The sequence below is a fragment of the Grampus griseus genome (assembly GCF_964374135.1).
Source record: "Grampus griseus genome assembly, chromosome: 11".
NCBI lineage: Eukaryota > Metazoa > Chordata > Mammalia > Artiodactyla > Delphinidae > Grampus > Grampus griseus.
The window spans coordinates 64,892,441-64,910,914 of NC_139005.1; the positions used below are offsets into that span (position 1 = coordinate 64,892,441).

General features: G+C 35.8%; 1 protein-coding gene across 2 annotated transcripts in view; it reads left to right on the forward strand.

Annotated features, from left to right (window-relative positions):
* PTPRQ (protein tyrosine phosphatase receptor type Q) overlaps positions 1-18,474 on the forward strand; it is a gene marked incomplete at its 5' end in the record, with an annotated part of 251,914 nt that overhangs the window by 163,270 nt on the left and 70,170 nt on the right. For both annotated transcript variants that reach the window (XM_082665174.1, XM_082665173.1), the window contains one exon: positions 16,604-16,725. In XM_082665174.1, the coding sequence (XP_082521300.1) occupies positions 16,604-16,725 (122 nt within the window). The remainder of the gene's footprint in view (positions 1-16,603; positions 16,726-18,474) is intronic.

Sequence of the window (18,474 nt, forward strand, 5' to 3'; positions counted from 1 at the left end):
TAACCTGACCTCCTTAGCTTTCACGCTGATTTTTTTAAATGTAAATCAGATGATGTCACTTCCTTGTTTAAAAAGCCTTTCAGTGAATTTCCATTGCTCTTGGAATAAGATTTAAATTTCTTAACATGATTAACAAAGCCCTATGTGACTTGGCTCTTACCTAACACTCTAACCTCATCCATAATCATTTTCCCACTTACCATTATCCTCCACTCATACTGGATAATTTTTGTGTTGTTGGAAAACACAAAAGTACTAGAACTTGGCCCTGTTCGTTTGGATTGGAATGTTTTTCCACGTCTGTCTTTGCATGAGCAGCTTTTTATAATGTATACTTCTACTTGAATGATTCCTGCTAAGAATGAATTTCCCTGACCACCCAATCTAAAAGAGCCATACAGTTTTTTTCTAGAATATCATCTTATCTTAATGAAAATTTATAATTACCTGATCATTTTTTAGTTATATGTATTTGCTTATTTTTAGAAGGTGTCTTGACCATTGCTGTTTCTTTATTGCCTAGAATGGTGCCTGGCAACAGTAGGCACTCCATAAATATTTCCTGAACGTGTTAAACTTGATTAAATAAGCTAAAATGGGGGAGGCAGAATGAACTGTTTTCCAATGCAGGGGATAGAGAGGATGATAGTGCCATAACGAAGAAAAGGAAAATATGGAAAAATCAAATCCAGGTTGCGTTTAGTCAGTAATTATGGTTATTTTGAGCCTGTTAACTTTGAGAAGAAATAACTATGATCATCTAATTGACTAGAAAACAGAAAGAAACAGATGCTTAGAGATTAGAACATAGGTAAAGTTCGGAATTTTAGTTGCTTCAGCCAGTAAGAATAACCAAAATTACAAGTGACCAGGGACAACTTGAAGTTACCTGAAGACATCAGTCAGGTACCATAATGAATGAAGCAGGCTGATGTAAGGCGACTGAGAGTGGTGGAAGCCTTGGCAGATTAACAGAATGTGCCGTCTACAGGGGCAACCACTACTCACCTCTGTCTGATTACTGTCTTATAGAGAAGTCATGCTATTAGGACTTAGGATGTTTTCAAAGAAATAGGAAAGTTAGATTTTTTAATGTGAAAATACTTAATTTCTTGCTGTAACAAGTTTTTAAAATTTAAGAACATTTAGTTTTTCAAACCAAACATGTCAGTAGCCCACATCTGGCCTGTGGGCAGCTAATTTGTTACCTTTGATTAAAATAGACCATATGCCTGTGCATCTGCTGCCACTCAGGGTTCCCGTCCCACTCCTTAGGAGCGTCTCACTTGGACAGAAGCCTGCTACAGTGAGCCAGGAATTCGAATTTCTAAATGTATCATTTCCTCAAGTACTCTAGACAGGATGGTGGAAGATGTTCAATTAGCATAAAACAACATATAACCTGACCAATTCAAAAGCTGGTAAATGAAACTGGGAAGTTGGATTTTTTTTTTTTTTTTTCTCCAGTACGCGGGCCTCTCACTGTTGTGGCCTCTGCTGTTGCGGAGCACAGGCTCCGGACGTGCAAGCTCAGCGGCCATGGCTCACGGGCCCAGCCGCTCCACGGCATGTGGGATCTTCCTGGACCGGGGCACGAACCCGTGTCCCCTGCATCGGCAGGCGGACTGTCAACCACTGCGCCACCAGGGAAGCCCGGGAAGTTGGATTTTTAACGAATCCCCCATTCTTATTCTGAAAATTTGAGAGTCTTTCTGCTTGAATGTCATTTCTTCCCCCCTGAGTCCCTCCACTTCAAACCCCACTTTAAGGTCTATGACCCACTCACTAGAATTTGGTCATTTTCAATTCCCTACTACTCCACTTTGCCTATTCTGGTTTAAAAGAATAATGGTAGAATATTTCAGATATTTCACAATCGGTGTGAGCTTTTTAAAAAATAAATAGCATTATTTTTCTAGTTTTATTAGGATGTGTTCCTTTGCCATTGGTGGTTAGTTGGTTGATTTGTTAGTTCTTGATGGAATGGAGAGGATAATCTTGGCTTCTTTTTCACCCCAGCTCCCAGATCTTTACTTGATGACTAATCGAAAGAGTGCCTTCATATGGAGTACCAGTTTGACTTCTATCTGGTACTTTTCTTCTCTCTCGGTCTGGTACCTCACTGCCACAATTTGACTTCTCCATCAGAGTACCTGGGTGTGAAAAAAAGTTATCAGTAGTTAAGTAGATTTTCTATGCTACTCCTATTCCCTTTTATTGTTCTTTATCCTTAAGAACTAATTTTCTACTCTGTTCTTTATCAATAAGATAGAAAAGGGGATACATGGAAAGTTGCCTTTCTACCACTGTGATTAAGAGAGAAAAGTGAAAAGATTTATATATTTCAGAATTTGTTACAACAGACTTACTATTTTTCTTGGCATTCTCAAACTTATTAGCTTTTCAGCTGAGTATTCATATGGGGGTGGTAATAATAAATTAATTTTGAAAGTTATGAGAATGAGTTGCTCACTCTTCCTTTAGTCTTAGAAATGAAAGGGACATTTTTCTAATGATAAATGTATTTGAATTTCATAAGTGTATGGTAAAAAAGTTTTATTTAGTAAGCCAAGGAGAGATACTCTGAGGTGGCATTTGATATGAAAGACAGAAAGACACTACATATATTATTGCAAGACAATATATATAGTGAACTACTAACATATTGTATAAGAATATGAGAAATAAGAACAGTCAAGCAACAAAAATCTTGAAGAGTAGTAATGTTTTTAAGATTGAAAGCAAGTAATGCTTAGATGTTGATTCTACATACCAAAGATGAAAAGCATGACAGACATTTTGCAAACATAAAAAGTAATCTGGATGAAGAAATTTAATACGATTTTTTATGTCATTGATTCCAAAAAAGTGTTATGTTGTTTTATAAGAAAATAAAACAATGAAAATGAATGATTCCTCTGAATTATGGAAAACACTAAACAACAGTATAACTTAGTATAAAATCACTATTTCAGATTTGTGCATGTTACTCTAATAGCATCAAGTTGTGCCCAAGCACTTATTCCCAGAACTTCTTATCAAAACCTGGAGCTTCTTTGATAAGGAGCTAGCAATTGATAGCTAGTTTGAGGTCAGATTATTCAACATTTGAATAGCTCAAATAAGAAGACCACCAGTTGGAATAATAAATACTATAAGATGTTCTCAAATGACTTGTAGAATAAGAAAATATGTTGTATTAACTCTCTCTGAGCTCATAAAGAAGAGCACTCAAATTGAAGATGCAGGGAGCAAAGTTGGAATGCAGGCTGAGAATTACATTGGGTTACTTTCTGAATCTAGATCTGCCACTGTACACTGGAGTGAATAAAAGAAACAACATTCGGTCAGCTCAAGCTAACATTTCTTTCTCCCACATACTCTGATCTAGATAATTGAAACCAAATTGTTTTTCTGCTTAAATCATCTGTATAATACCCATTACTCTGTACTTCGTGCTAAGTGTGCAGAGGTACAAACATAAGCACAGAAATTACAAATGGCAGAAATATTTAACTTGAAACATTAAAGTCTTATAGCTTATTTTACTCATCTCTTATTTTTCTGATTATCCTTATACTCAAAAGCAATTTGAGTTGTGTGGGGGGGAGGAATGCACAATGGAAGCTGTTAAATATCTCTGTGGTGCACAATAGGTACTTATAATGCGGAGGGAATGTACAACTTTAAAAGAGTGTGGGTGTGAAATTTAGTATGGAGTGAAATGGGACTCTCATAATGTGCATCTCCTATAGACCACCAGGACTGGAAGACAGCAAGAAAGGAAAATTCCTGGGGTAACACTTAGGTTGTGAAAACCACGGGATACCATACTCATGAGGAATTTTAACTACCCAAACATCTGTTAGGTTAAAAAAAATTCAGCAAAACATGCCTCATCAAAGAAGCTTCCAAGGAATGCAACTTTATGATTTAAAAAGAAGAAAAACCAAATAGAGGGCAAAGCACTCCTTAACATTTTTAAAAATGAGACATTGTTGATGAGTTACTATATATTCAATTATTTTTCTTCATATATTCTAAATGGTATAATGCACTTATAATGTGGTGAAAGCTATCATAACAGAGGTAGATATTCTCCTTTCTATAAAGAAGCAATTATATAATGATAAGAAGAGATGTTAGCCATAAATAAATAGGAAAATATAATTCATGACATGAAGAAGCCCATTTTGTGGCAGTGGGTCTTAGGCTCTATCCTGGTGCCAGTAAAGGAATTGAATATAATTTATTCTAGACATGATGGTTGTACTTCTGCAAAATTAATTATATGCTGTTGAAAGTCTTCTAAGTTAGTTGCCCAAGACTCCCAAATGTGTAATTCAAGACGACATCTCTCTCTCTTCTAGACCTGTAGATTGAAGTTACTGGTATGACCACTTAGGTTTCCACAGACATCTCAAACCCCGTATTACCACTGTTCCTGCCCCACTGCAAGCCTCCTCCTACCTGTGTGTTCCCTGTTTCAGTGTATTGTACCATTGTTCGTCTGATTGTTCAAGCCAGCAATCTAGGAATCATTCTTAATTCTTTTTAGCCTTTCCCACCCCCAAGTACATACCTAACTCCTACTGACTTTCCCTTCTAAATATTTCTTGAATTTGTTTATGTTTCTCTGTTAAGGCTCCCTAAATTCAGCCGTCTCCTAGATTATTACAAAAGATATCTAAATGGTCTTTCTGTTCCCATTTTCTCTACCCTCCACCTGAACCTAGTTTTTGAATACACCTATCTATTATTCCTCTGCTTAAAATCTGATAGTTTTCTATTTTCCTGCTGTGTAAAAATTATATTTTTAGTATGCTCTGTATGGTTACTTATGATTTTTGTTCATATTCCCCACACGTACTTTGCTCTTTCTCCTTTGTGCTCCAGAGAAAGAGCAAAGTATGTGTGTTCTTTCTTACTGTCCTTTCTGTCCTCTTTTGGAGACCAACTGCCTCTTCTTTGCAAAGGAGACCAAATATCTCCTTTGCAAAGCCTTCTATAAATTCCTCTTTCCACTCCCACCTTCCAAAAATTGTTTCTAAATACTGAACGTATTACATCATAATTGTTTATCTCTCTCTCGTCGAACTCTGAGCTCCTTACAGGCAAAGATGACAGGTGATCATGTCTTATGTATGTTTCTAATCTTCATGCCTATTCAATATCTAAGACTAAATGAATATGGCATTTGGACTCAAGGAAGACATTTGACTTTAATTGGAAAGTATTTCAATGTCAAAATTCTCCATATTGCAAAAATGTTCATACAAATTTTCTTCAGATTTTCTTTCTGACTATAGCTTGTCTTTCAAATATTTACATGGTTATTGTCAAAATTAAAATTCTCCTGGTCAGTTTCCATTTATGTTTGACATGTTCAGCTTCTTTTATTTCACAAAACCAGTTTATTTTATTTTACTTTATTTTATTTTATGTATTTATTTATTGGTTGGTTGGTTGTAAAGGAAAGATTGCTTTATTCAGGAGGCCAGCAACCTGGGGAGAAGGCAGACTCATATCCAAGAACCACTCCCAAGATTCTGCTTGACCATGAAAGTTTTTAAAGGGATAAGGGGAAGTTAATCTCAGTCAATCATTTGGGGAAGGGGTGTCAGAGTCTTCTATCTTCCACTGTGTGCAGATTTTCTTCTGATTGGTTGGTAGTGAGGTAACAGGGTGTTGCTTCAGGAATCATACTCTGCCTGAAGTTACCATCTTCCACCTGGGTGGGGGCCTTAGTTTGATTTTAGATGCTATCACTTTCAAAGTAGTCTCCCAACCAGTTGTTAGTGCCCCAAAAGTTGTCGCAAAGAAACGGCACAGAAGATGTCCCCAACGGTGTTGACAATGAGCAGGAGTTGGTCTAGCTGGTCTCAGGACTTAATGAAGCTCAGGTTCTTGATGTCGCATTGCAGAAAGAATTCAGTGAGAGACAAAGTGATGGGGAAGAAGTGGATTTATTTAGAGAGAAACACACTCCACAGACGGAGTGTGGGCCATCTCAGAAGGTGAGAAAGACCCAGTCTATTTTATATTGTTGATTTTTTTTTCTTTTTCATTAATTAACATAAGTTTGAATTACTGCATGTAGAAAAGAGATATGCTCATAATAAATTGAGGAGGATTTCAGACAATGAAAGAAAATAATAAATGCCTATTTTGGAGTGGATTGAAGCTTTAATAGTATCAAAATGATTAACTGAGATAATAAACTCTGATTGATAGTCCATGAAGAAAACAAAGGAGACCAATGTATAAATCTGGGTTGCTAAGTATAATTACAAAGAGAGGATATTTGCATGAAATCATAATTTAAAGAACATAATAGTAAGCATGTAAAATTGTCTATTAAAGCATTCAACTGTATACTTAAAAGAGCTTTTGCCAGGTTATTAAACAGCTTTCCATAAGATAAATAAAAATATTTTGAAATCCTATTACATAAGCATGTATTTTTCAGCAAAATCACTAAAAATCAAAGGATAAGAATGATCACTATATTATTTTTAAAATCATCAATATTATAGAAAGCCTGGGTTTTTTTTTCTTTAATCTTATATGCTTTTATTGCCTGTATCAGGGTTTCTTCAGTTTATTTGGATTTTTGTGAGATGAACCATTCAAGGTACATGAAAAGACATAAGTATGCCTCTAGAAAGCCTGGTTATTAAAAGAATAAAAGAAGAAACAATCTTTCTCCCAATAATAGCTAGCTGTATTTTATCTTTTAAAAATTCAGTGAATTCTCCCACTTTCTCATCTCAAACTTCAAATCTCATGTTGAATTGAATTGACTTTGACTTTTCTGAGAATCTTCTTTCTCTTGGTTCAGAAAGAAGTGTGAAGTACATTTCATTCTTTGTGATTTCTGGTCATTAACCTCAGTTCAGGCCTGCCTCAGTATTAGGCCCTAGGCCAACAAATTTTCAGCTCTTGTTTTCTTCTGCATGTATTAAGGAAGAAGGGAGAACTCTGATTTGACTATGGAAAACTCCCATTTCTGAAAAAAACATAGGATTGCTATGTCTGGTAGTTGAGGGCACCTTTGGGTTGGGCCCAGTACCTGAGCTGAGACTCCTTGGCTGCATAGTTAAGAATAATGACAGAAATAGCTAAGCTTATCAGGTGTTTATGATGTGCTGGTACTATTCTAAGAACTATACACACATTGATTTATTCATGAACCTCATTCATTTCTAGGTTAGAGCCTGTGCTCTTAGATCTTGACAAAGACTTGGGCAAAGCCTCATGGTGGTATGAAAGTACTAAGAGATGGAAGGGTGCTAAGTAGTATACAAAGAGAAGATAGGTGAAACCCTAATTTAAAGGAACTAACAGAATGCATGTAAAATTAAACTATTTAATAAAGCATTCAACTCTTTTTAAAAAAATTTTTTATTGAAGTATAGTTGGTTTACAACATTGTGTTAATTTCTGCTGTACAGCAAAGTGATTCAGTTGTGTATACATTCTTTTTTTATATTCTTTTCCATTATGATTTATCATAGGATATTGAATATAGTTCTCTGGGCTATACAGTAGGACCTTGTTTATCCATTCCATATATAATAGCTATAACCCCAACCTCCCACTCAGTCCCTCCCCCAACCCCCTCCCCCTTGGCTTGTGGTTACAAGTCTATTCTCTATGTCCATGAGTCTCCTTCTGTTTCATAGATAGGTTCATTTGTGTCATATTTTAGATTCCATATATAAGTGATATCATATGGTATTTGTCTTTATGATTTAGTTAACTTAGTATGATAATCTCTACTTGCATCCATGTTGCTGCAAATGGCATTATTTCATTCTTTTTTATGGCTGAGTAGTATTCCATTGTATATATGTACCACATCTTCTTTATCTATTCATCTGTCAGTGGACATTTAGGTTGTTCCCATGTCTTGACTGTTGTGAACAGTGCTGCTGTGAACATAAAGGTGCAGGTATCTTTTTGAATTAGAGTTTTGTCTGGATATATGCCAGGAGTGGGAGTGCTGGATCATATGGTAATTCTGTTTTTTGTTTCCTGAGGAAACTCCATACAGTTTTCCACAGTTGCTGTAACAACTTAACATTCCCACCAACAGTGTAGGAAGTTTCCCTTTTCTCCACACCCTCTCCAGCATTTATTTTTTGTAGATTTTTGATGATGGCCATTCTGACCAGTGTGAGGTGATACCTCATTGTAGTTTCTATTTGCATTTCTCTAATAATTAGTGATGTTGAGCATCTTTTCATGTGCCTATTGGCCATTTGTATTTCTTCTTTGGAGAAATGTCTATGTAGATCTTCTGCCCATTTTTCAATTGGGTTGTTTTTTTGTTGTTGAGTTGTATAAGCTGTTTGTATGGTTTGGAAATTAAGCCCTTGTCAGTCGCATCATTTGCAAATATTTTCTCCCATTCTGTAGGTTATCTTTTTGTTTTGTTTATGGTTTCCTTTGCTGTGCAAAAGCTTGTAAGTTTGATTAGGTGAACTCTATATTTAATTTCAAAAAAAACAAAAACAAAAAACTTTTGCCAGGTTGTTAAGCAAGTTTTCCGGAATATAAATAAAAATAATTAGACATCCCCATTTGCATGAACAAGTGGAATGTCTTTTTCAGCAAAGCACTAAAAACCAAACAGTTAAAGGAAACTTAAAGGATAATCAGTATGTGGCATTATTAGCTTTGAAAACTGAGACTAAGAAAGACCTGGAGATATTGTACAAGCTTCTGATACATGATCCAACCATCTCCATTCCCAAACAAATTAAATGGGACTTGCCCTAACACACATAACCTCTAACTACACTTTTAGTTTCTCTTCTCTTTAATTATACCCTTGATAGTTATTTTACCCTGATTATACCTGCATACAATGCATGGGAGAATGAAGTAGCAATGTTTATCTCAGCCCTAACACTTTGTAATGGTGATGGCCTTATCTGAATTATTCCAGTTTGCTCCTACACATAGCTTCAAGGTACCATAGAAATGATGATGTTTTCTTATGTTCTTACGGAACATGATGACCTGTTATTACTCTAGAAACTTTGGGAATGAGAGGGAGTGATGGTAGGGAGAAACCTCTTCATCGTTTATTCGGAATTAAAATACATGAAAGGCACAAGGAGACCAGTGTGTGGAGTGTCTGTTAGCTGGATGCAAGTTTCCATGTTTATCACCAGCTCCCAAGCCCTCCACCACTAACTACATTCCCAGTCTTCACAGAAACAGTAATCCCCCTTTCTAACCTTGTTACCAAGAGTTCTAATCATTGGTACCTGATCTGAAGAGCAGTGCCACTGCTTTTTCCAATAGTACGTTGATGTTACAGAGCAGTGGCTCTTAAACTTGTACCACAGGCATTAGAATCATCAGGAGGGCTTGTTGAAACACGGAGTGCTAGGCCCTACCCAGGTCTTCTGATTCAGTAAGTCAGGGGTGTGATCTCAGAATTTGCTTTTCTAACAACTTCCCAGGTAATATTGATGCTGCTGGTTTGAAGACCACATTTTTGAGAACCACTGTTGTAGAAAGTTGTTTTATGAACATAATGCTACTCTAGAAAAAGTTGTATTATCTGATCCTAAAAGCAGTGGAACTAATATGAGAATATTTTCATTCTTACCTGGCATGGCTAATATTGGAAGTGAGAGTTTTTTGGTATTTTGTATTTTTTTCCACCTAAGCTAACCTGAAATGACTCAGAAAATTACTCATTCAGCATCAAAGAAAATGGTCATACAATGAAGTCTAATACTGTGGGCATCCATCAGTCATTCTCAGTACTCATCAAACAGTCTAATAGGTCAGATTCTTATGGTTGTAATAGTTGCCCTTTGTGCTACTATCTTGCTGTTGGGAAATCTAACTGTAAAACAAAATGAAAATCTTGTAAAAGGGAAGGAAATATTTCATACACCAACAGTAGTATCTTATACTGGGCAGTGAAATCACTGGGCTCTAGGGAAACATTCAACACCAGTGAAGGATAGCCAATTAGTGCAGTATTGTAACCAGTCGGATGTGACCTGAGATGCTCTTGGCCTCCATCAGTATGGTCAATCTAATCGCTGAACTTCTTCAGGGCCCTTGATGCCCTGAATTATTTAAGATGTAAGGAATCCACCCAAACCACCCAGCCAATTAGATTTTGTTTAGTCCTGAGAGACATCTAAAACTTAAAGCAAATTCCTTCAGGTATGGTGAATCTAAGGCAACTCACAGTCCTAGAGGCTGTTAATACTTGTATAAGCTGAGAAAGAATGGGAGTCCTTCATTTAGTGATGACAGTAGATAGGAATCTGATGGTCCAGTGTACCAAATCCTGAAACTAAAGTACCCTGAAGGGAAGGACCTTTAAATAAACTTGAAATGAACTTAAATTCAAATAGATGTGCAGACAATCTAAATCATACATGTGTACAGAGCTCAATATTTTTTGTCTTGTGAGTTGCTGTCAGGTCATTTATTTATTTATGTTTATTCTTTAGGAAGGTCACTACAGCATGCATTAAAAACCAGAGTATTTTCTACAACATTTTTCATCATTAAATAAAATTTACAGGGATCTGCAGAAGGCAGAGTTTCTAATAACTCTTTGAATGTGCTTATTCTGAAAGTGTAGTATTAGACACACCAAAATTTGTTGGTTCTTAATCAAAGTGTCATAGACTTGGGGGCATTCAAACTTTTGTATGTACTAGGCATAATGATGGTCTATCCAGACTCACCTTTCAGCTAACACACTTAGCATGGGGACACAGATGGATGGGAAAGATGACCCTGACCCACATAAGACCCACATTCCTGTGCAAGGATAGAAGCATGATAATCAGGAAATGATGGTTGTTAGTTACAGAAAATGCATTATTGCGAAAACCAGGGGAAAAGTGCTTATGAGAGGAAGTGATTGGATTATGGAGAATGAGAGAATAAGGATAGATCATTCCTACTGAGTAAATTGCTGTGATTTATAAGAGAAAGGGTATAGTGATATCTTGGCCTACTACTGACTAGATTCATTTCACAAACAATCCTAAATCAGAATGTGACAGTTTATGGAGAGACAAACAAAGTCTCCCAAAGATGCTTATATATTACTAAGCTTTTAAACTGGCATATTTTCAGTTCCCCATACCTTTACTGCTTTAAGCTTCCTTTATTTTGATTGTTGACATTCATAATTGTAATTTTGTATTCCCCCTTATGTAACTCTAATAATAGTTTACTACACACTGGAATAAAAGAAAAAAATAATACTGAATTATTTTATTAGGCATTTTTGGAATTTTGATAAATTCCAAGAGAAAATTGCATAAAAGAAACTTGAAAATGTTATTTGCTTAAAAGTACATTATAATATTTGGACAATATTAAAATAATTAGATACTGTTTTATAGTATACTTTGAGCATTTGGTGTTCTAAATGTTTCTCTTAAAATATCCGTGAGTTAATCAAATGTTTATCTTTCATTGCTTTATACAGATGAAATATATATTCAGTTATATATTATGTGCATATAATATATTCATATCAGTTTAGTTAGGTATGTGTTTACTTTTTTTAATTTCAGATTTAGGAGTTCTTATTCCATCATATTATAATTCTTCAAGAATATAGATTAATATAATATGTTCTAAGAGAAATATTTCATAAAAGATTTAACACAGGGAACACTTGTGTAACAAAACAGGCAATTTTATCAAGTATACTGAAAATGCAAATGTTATTAAGAGAATCTGATTGTTTCTTAAAAAAGAAAGAAAAAAAACACTTTAGGAAAGTTCAAGAATTAAAGCACAGCTCAGCGAGGGGCTAAATACCTTGGCTTTTTATAATGATTGACTAGTGCATAGAACTTAAAATATTTAGTAGTTCAAGTGGTTAGTATGTACCATGAATGATCTTTGAATGTCGTTTTTCTGTCAGCTCTGCTTGGGGTAGCAGACACTCCCTGATGAGGGCTTTGATTGCTGGTATTAAAGGAATGATTGCAGGGTTGACATTTTACTATGAAAGACGAGAAGTTGAAGCAAGGCATCATACTGCTTTCTGAGCTGGTCTACAGACATGTTTGCAAGACTAGCCGAGGTTTTCCTTGGCAAATGGTTTTGGATCTGTCCTCGTTTGAGACCCCAAAGATCCAGACTACAGAGCAGAGAAGACACAGACATAGAATATTTCCAGAAAATATTTGTAAAAACAAGCTACCATCAACCTAGTCACAGAAAAATCTCATCGGCTTTCTTATCACAGAAAATTCTCAGTAAGCTGTCCATGTTATCTGGGCAACAATAACGCACCACCTTGCCTGCCTGCTAGAATGAGTTAGGTTTAAAAGTGCAATCCCGACAGCCATCGAGTTTATATATGTTATAGAGGTATAAGAATAACATTCTGGAGATAATCTGTCCTCTTTTGATATAATGAATTTTGGCCCATCTTCTTGGTATGAGTTAGATACCAAGCACCAAAATCTATAGAGGCTCCTTCTAGTTCATGATATTAGTTTATTAAACTATGGCGTTTATCTTTTTTGTCTATGACAGCAGTTCTTAAAAGACCTTAGCCGTGGCATTAAAGGCCCTACACAATCTGGCCTCATTTCCTGTCTGACTCAACATTCTGACTTACTTGACTTCATTCAGCCTCACTGGAGTCCCTGTTATTCCTAGAATACACCAGGCACAGTCCTGTCTCAGGGTCTTTGCACTGGCCATTCTCCTCCCTGTGACACTCCTTCTTCAAACATTCCCATGCTCCCTCACCTCCTTCAAATCTTTGTTTAAATGTTACCTGTTTGGAGAGGCATAGCCTGACCACCATATTTTATAAAATAGTAACTCCTATCTACATTCCCATCCCAATTACCCTGCTTCATTTTTTGTCATGGTACATATCACTTCCTAACATAGTATATCATTTATTTGTATGTTATATATTAATTTATATAATTTTTTTATAATATACTTACATATTATTTGTCTCCCTCCACTGAAATAGTGGTTCCATGATCTTTGTATCTTTGGTTTTCTTCTCTATTCCCAGCACCTCAAAAATGCCTGCCTTGAGTAGGTGTTCAATAAACAGTTGCTGAGTGAAGAAGAGTGGGTACACACTAGAAGCTCTATATGGGTAGGTCCACAGCTACCTTGATCACTTCTATAAGCTTGGTGTCTTCCCAGTCCCTGGCACATAGAAAATGCTCAATAAATATTGATTGGATAAATGCATAAATTTCACCTAAAAGCCAACAGAACATTTTGGTAGAAATAAAGGAAAAGGTAGGCTAAAATATTTTCCTGTCTCATACCACTTGAAACGTGCAGCCTGTCAGAAAATTCTTCCTCTCCACAATGGTCCATACAGAGCTAGAAGGCAGGTTTTGCAAAAACATTAATAAAGGATAAATAATTAAAATATTAATCAATAGCCACCTTAATAAAGCTTTACTTAGCTTCTAGCCCATCCCCTTTTACAGAGTCAAAGGCAGGAGACAGGCCATTGAAACCCACAAAACATCTTACATTTTTCAGAGCCATTTCTCCATGAGGAAAGTATATAATGATGATCAGTACTGGTGTACCTAATCCTGAAGCCTATCCACTCCTTATTTCTAAGGAAAATCCAGCTTGGGAAGGAAAGAGAGTTGCCACTTTTGAATATGGAGTGCATTATTCTGTGAGGGCATCCAAAAACAATTATGCTGGTGGCAGGAGACCTCCTATAGCTCTCATTTGTTATGTGTATAGTTATCTAAATGAATTATGCTACAATTTGAGGCAGTTTTCCTAAATCTAGGATCCTAAAGTTAGAATAAGACTGAAGATCTCAGGACATGCAGGGTGTGTTTAAGTGCTGAGATTCCATGATCTCTCTACATTTAGTCACCAGAGAAATCATGTGCCTAATTCTGTCATTATTTTTAACACCTCTCAGCTTATCATACCTCTGAATCCAGGAGCATCCCCTCCTCACTCTCTCCCCTGGAGGCCATATAGACTGGATCTCTGAGTCAATGTTCAGAGTATTATACAAAGTTCAGAAAAGGTACAAGTAGGAAGGATATGTTTGTCACCCCAAAAGCATTTTCCCACAGAAACTTTCTTATACATATTTCCTAGAGTCCTCTATAGTAACATTTGAGTACTTCTTTAAATTATTTCAATGCTACTATTAAAAAATACCTTTATGGGCTGAGCTGGGCTCCCAAATTCCAAAACATATAATATCATCTCTCTTGGAGATGTTCTAAGTACCAATAACTCATTCATAGTTCAAAGATTGTCACTACTATTAGCATCTTAAACAGCTACCTGGCGTTGAAATAAAACTTTTGTCTTTCTTCAGAGCCTGTGACTCACTTGAACCAGATATACTTGCCATATTTATACTATCCCAATTTGTAAGGAATTATCTGAAAATTTTTAAAAACCCTTTTCCATCTTGGTCCTGTCTCCCTGGTTCTAGGCTCATCTTTCCAGTTGCCAGGCAGGCATCTGAATCCTTGTGAGTATCTCAGACTTAATGAGTACAGACCAAATTTATCATCTCCTGCCATAGTCTTATCCCTACCAAAACTAGTGTCTGTTCCTGAACATGCTGTTGTTGTGAATTCTAGCAATACTCTCCCAGTATTAATACATGAGTTAGCTTTTACTACATTCCTCTATTTCACATCTCATCTGCCCTTCAGTTCTTTTTATTAGACTTTCTAAGGGCTCTGGGATTCATCTCCTCCTATCTCTACCTACTGTCACTCTTCTACTTTGGGGTCTCATCAGATCTCACCTGGCTTTTTGGAAATAGCCTATCTGGACTCATTGCTTCAGAGCACATATCTTTTTCATAGCTGCATCAGATTTCTTCCTAAATCATTAGAAAAATACTTCCCTTCTCAGAACTTTCAGTGACATCCCATTGTTTAAAGAATGAACTTCAAACGCTTTAAGATAATCGAGTGCTCCCTAACTTAGTTCCCAAATGACTGCCTGAGGCTTGTTCCCTACCCTGTCCCTCCATTAATGCTGGTCTTTCTGTGATATCTCTATTCCTTAAATTTAGGGGTTCTGATTTTTTTTTTGTACCATGCAGTCCTTGGACAGTCTGGTGAAGTGTGTGGACCCCTTCCTAGAGTTATATTTTTCAATTATAAAATAATAAGCATAAGCATAAGATTAATAGGCGTAAGAAAGCCATTCTGCAGAAATAATATTCTGTCTGTGGATCCCATTGTTTATATCTTTGTGGCTTTGCTTAGGACCTTCTTAGCAAAGAAGTGCCCCCAAACCTGCCCCTCTGATTATTGAAATCCTTCTCATGTTTCAAAGTCTATTCAATCCCCAGCTCCTCTCTGCAACTTTACCTTGACTCCCCGCCCAGCTGTACTCACCACTTTGTCTTTGCCCTCTCATAGTAGATTATTTGTATTTCTAATTAGTTCTTATCTTTACTTTGCCCTTTGTTATAATATTTTGTATTAATTTACAAAAAGGGCCAAACACTAAACTAATGGGCTACTTTCACACATTTTGTGTTCGCGGTTCTTTTTAAAACACTGTGAAGTATGCATATGAAGAGAAAACTGAGGTCCAGAAATTTTATTGTCTGACCAAGATCATACAACTTGTTGCTGTTATAAATTTGAGGAAGTGAATATTTTCTCTTCTTCTTTACCCCTTCTCAGGATCTAAGGAATGATATTGTTCAGTAATGTTTGTTCATGTGGATTTAAAAATCAGAAATGCTGGGAAATACTCATCTCCCAATATTTAATATCCCTGGAATTGACGAGGGGCCGTGATAGGCCAGGGATGTGTAAACAGTGTTTCTAGGTCAATGTCTATGTCAAAGTAACTGTGACTAAATCCTTCTTAACATACTGAAAACTCTTCTAATTCCTAGTAGTTTCACAAATTGAAATTTCAACACAGGTTTTCATCAGTCAGTTCCTTAAAATATTATTTCTTGTTTTGCACTCTTGAGGAAAGACAACAATAATAAAAGTAAGACAAATTAAAGAATTTGTTTGGAATCATAATGAACTCAGGAAATGTTTACATTTGTAATAATAAGATCAGTTGTATAACCTATTTCCTATGCTACCCCCTCAGTGAAAACAATAAACCAACCCAATTTATTGACACATTTGTAAGACAATACCTTTTAAATATAATTCACTTGAACCAGTTCCACTTTTCTGTAGTCAAATAAGTTTAGTTTCTGCAGGTTTTCCTAAAACAACATTGTTAAGCTAATTATTTTAAAATAAAATAATTATTTTTTGTTCAATAATTATTTTTTGTTCAAAAAGATTTATTTTAGCAATAGTAATGCTATTCTTTTCAAACTGTTATTTCAAGTTTGAAAATCATGTATTTATGACCATTAATTTCTCAAATGGAAGTTCTTTATGCATAGTAATTATTTTGAAAGTAATTACACCGTTTGATTTGCCAGTGCCTTTTAGCATGCTGTGAACTATAAATTTATGTATAATTAATTCAGCATGATTATCCTTTTTTACGGTCTTTTCTATTATCATATTGTGGCAAATACTAGCTTCAATGTAGCAAGGTAATTGATTTTTTTCTATTTTCATAGCTCCAGATGGTCCTCCTGAAAATGTGTATGTAGTAGCAACATCACCTTTTAGCATCAACATCAGCTGGAGTGAACCTGCTGTCATTACTGGACCAACATTCTATTTGATAGATGTCAAATCGGTAAGGCATGTCTTACCTTCTACAAAAGACAGTATAGAGCATGGTTAAGAATATAGGTTTTGGAACCAGACTTTGAATTTTAATCTCAGCTCTGTTAGGCAGCTTACTTAACTTGTTTGTGTTTCAGTGTCCACATCTGTAAAATAAAGATTGATAATACTACCCAGTGTAGAGAGATTTTGTGAGGACTAAGTTAGAAAATTTACCTAAAGAACTTAAAACATTGCCTGACGCATAGTAAGTGTTCAATAAATGTAAATAAAGTATTGTCACCATGGTTATTATTGTATTTATCGTCAGGGTATAGATGACGTATATAAACGAGGTTAAGTTGATAATAATATATTGGTTTAAAATACAGTGAAAACGAACTCAAAACATAAAAGGAGAATGGACAAGGCATTAGGAGAAATATCTCCCAAATAAGATAGCATCAGAGCTTAATTTTGAAAATAATTGAAGCAGAACATGGAAAGGAAATGGTAATAGAAATTAGACTAATAGAAAAGTTAGCTTCCTTCAGGAAAAAGTAAGTAGTTCTGGAATCCTTGGTCAAAACTTTCAAGAAGAAAAGGCTGAGAGATGAGGCCAGATCAGGAGACAGGCTTATAACATATTATGGAGTGTGGGTTTCATGGTAAGGGCAGTGGGGTGCCAATTGTGGAATTAAAGCAGTGTCGGGATACAGATTTCTGTTTTACAGGATCAGTATGGGTGCATTGTAGAGAATAGTTTTAGAGAAGTCCTGGGGGTGCAAAATTAAATAAGGAGACAGGAAACTATAAGAGTAAAACTGGACAAGAAAAGAAGGACAGAGGAAATGGAGTGAGGAAAACAGAATGAAAAATAATTTAAAACTACAGGATTTGGTGAAAAAAATCTGTGGATGGTGAGTGAAGAGAAAAATCAAGGATGACTTTAAGATACATGATTTGGAAAATTGTGAGGAAGAACAGATTTGTAGAGGAAAGGCATGAATTCAGTACTAGGTGCACCGACTTTAAGATGCCTGGGAATCCTCCAGATGCAGATAGCCCATTAGCAGTTTTATTTGTGGATCTGTAGCTCCGGAGAGGAAGTTTGCATTCCCAGATTTGGGAACTGTTGGTGTTTCGATGATAGATGAAATAATATGAGTAGATGAGATTAACTACACAACATGTAAAGCCTCTTCTGTAAGAACTAACCTGAGGATAGTATCCTGGGGAATACAAACATTTAAATAAGATGTCCCTGAAGACACCAAATTGGAGTAGCCTTCCAGACAGAAGGAGACCCAAGCATGAGAGTCAAGCCTTTCACCTAAGACAGGGTGCTGCACAATGTGAATAATGCAGAGTTGTTATCTAGGGTTAGAATTGGAAATATCTCCTTGCCAGCCTGCTTGAGCTTTACTGGACCTGATGAGCAGTCTCTTACGGTTGCGTCTAACACGTTAAATTAGGTAATTCATGGTGAATTCTCCTCTCCTTCTTGCTGTTTCTATCCATCTCTTGTTTAATTTTATGATTTTTTTATGTCTTTATATTATTTCTTAAAGGAAATACTTCTTTCTCAAAAGACGTGTCATGATTAAGCGAAAGTTTCAGGGTTTATTGGTACATTTGTTCTCCCATTCAGTCTTCAGTTTATGTTCCTTTTTTAGAGCATATCTGTGAAGATTTTTAGTTAATAATTAGCCAAAAATAACACGAATGACAAATGCTCTGGGAATAGCATTAAAAGCAAATTATAAAATGTTAATGCTGG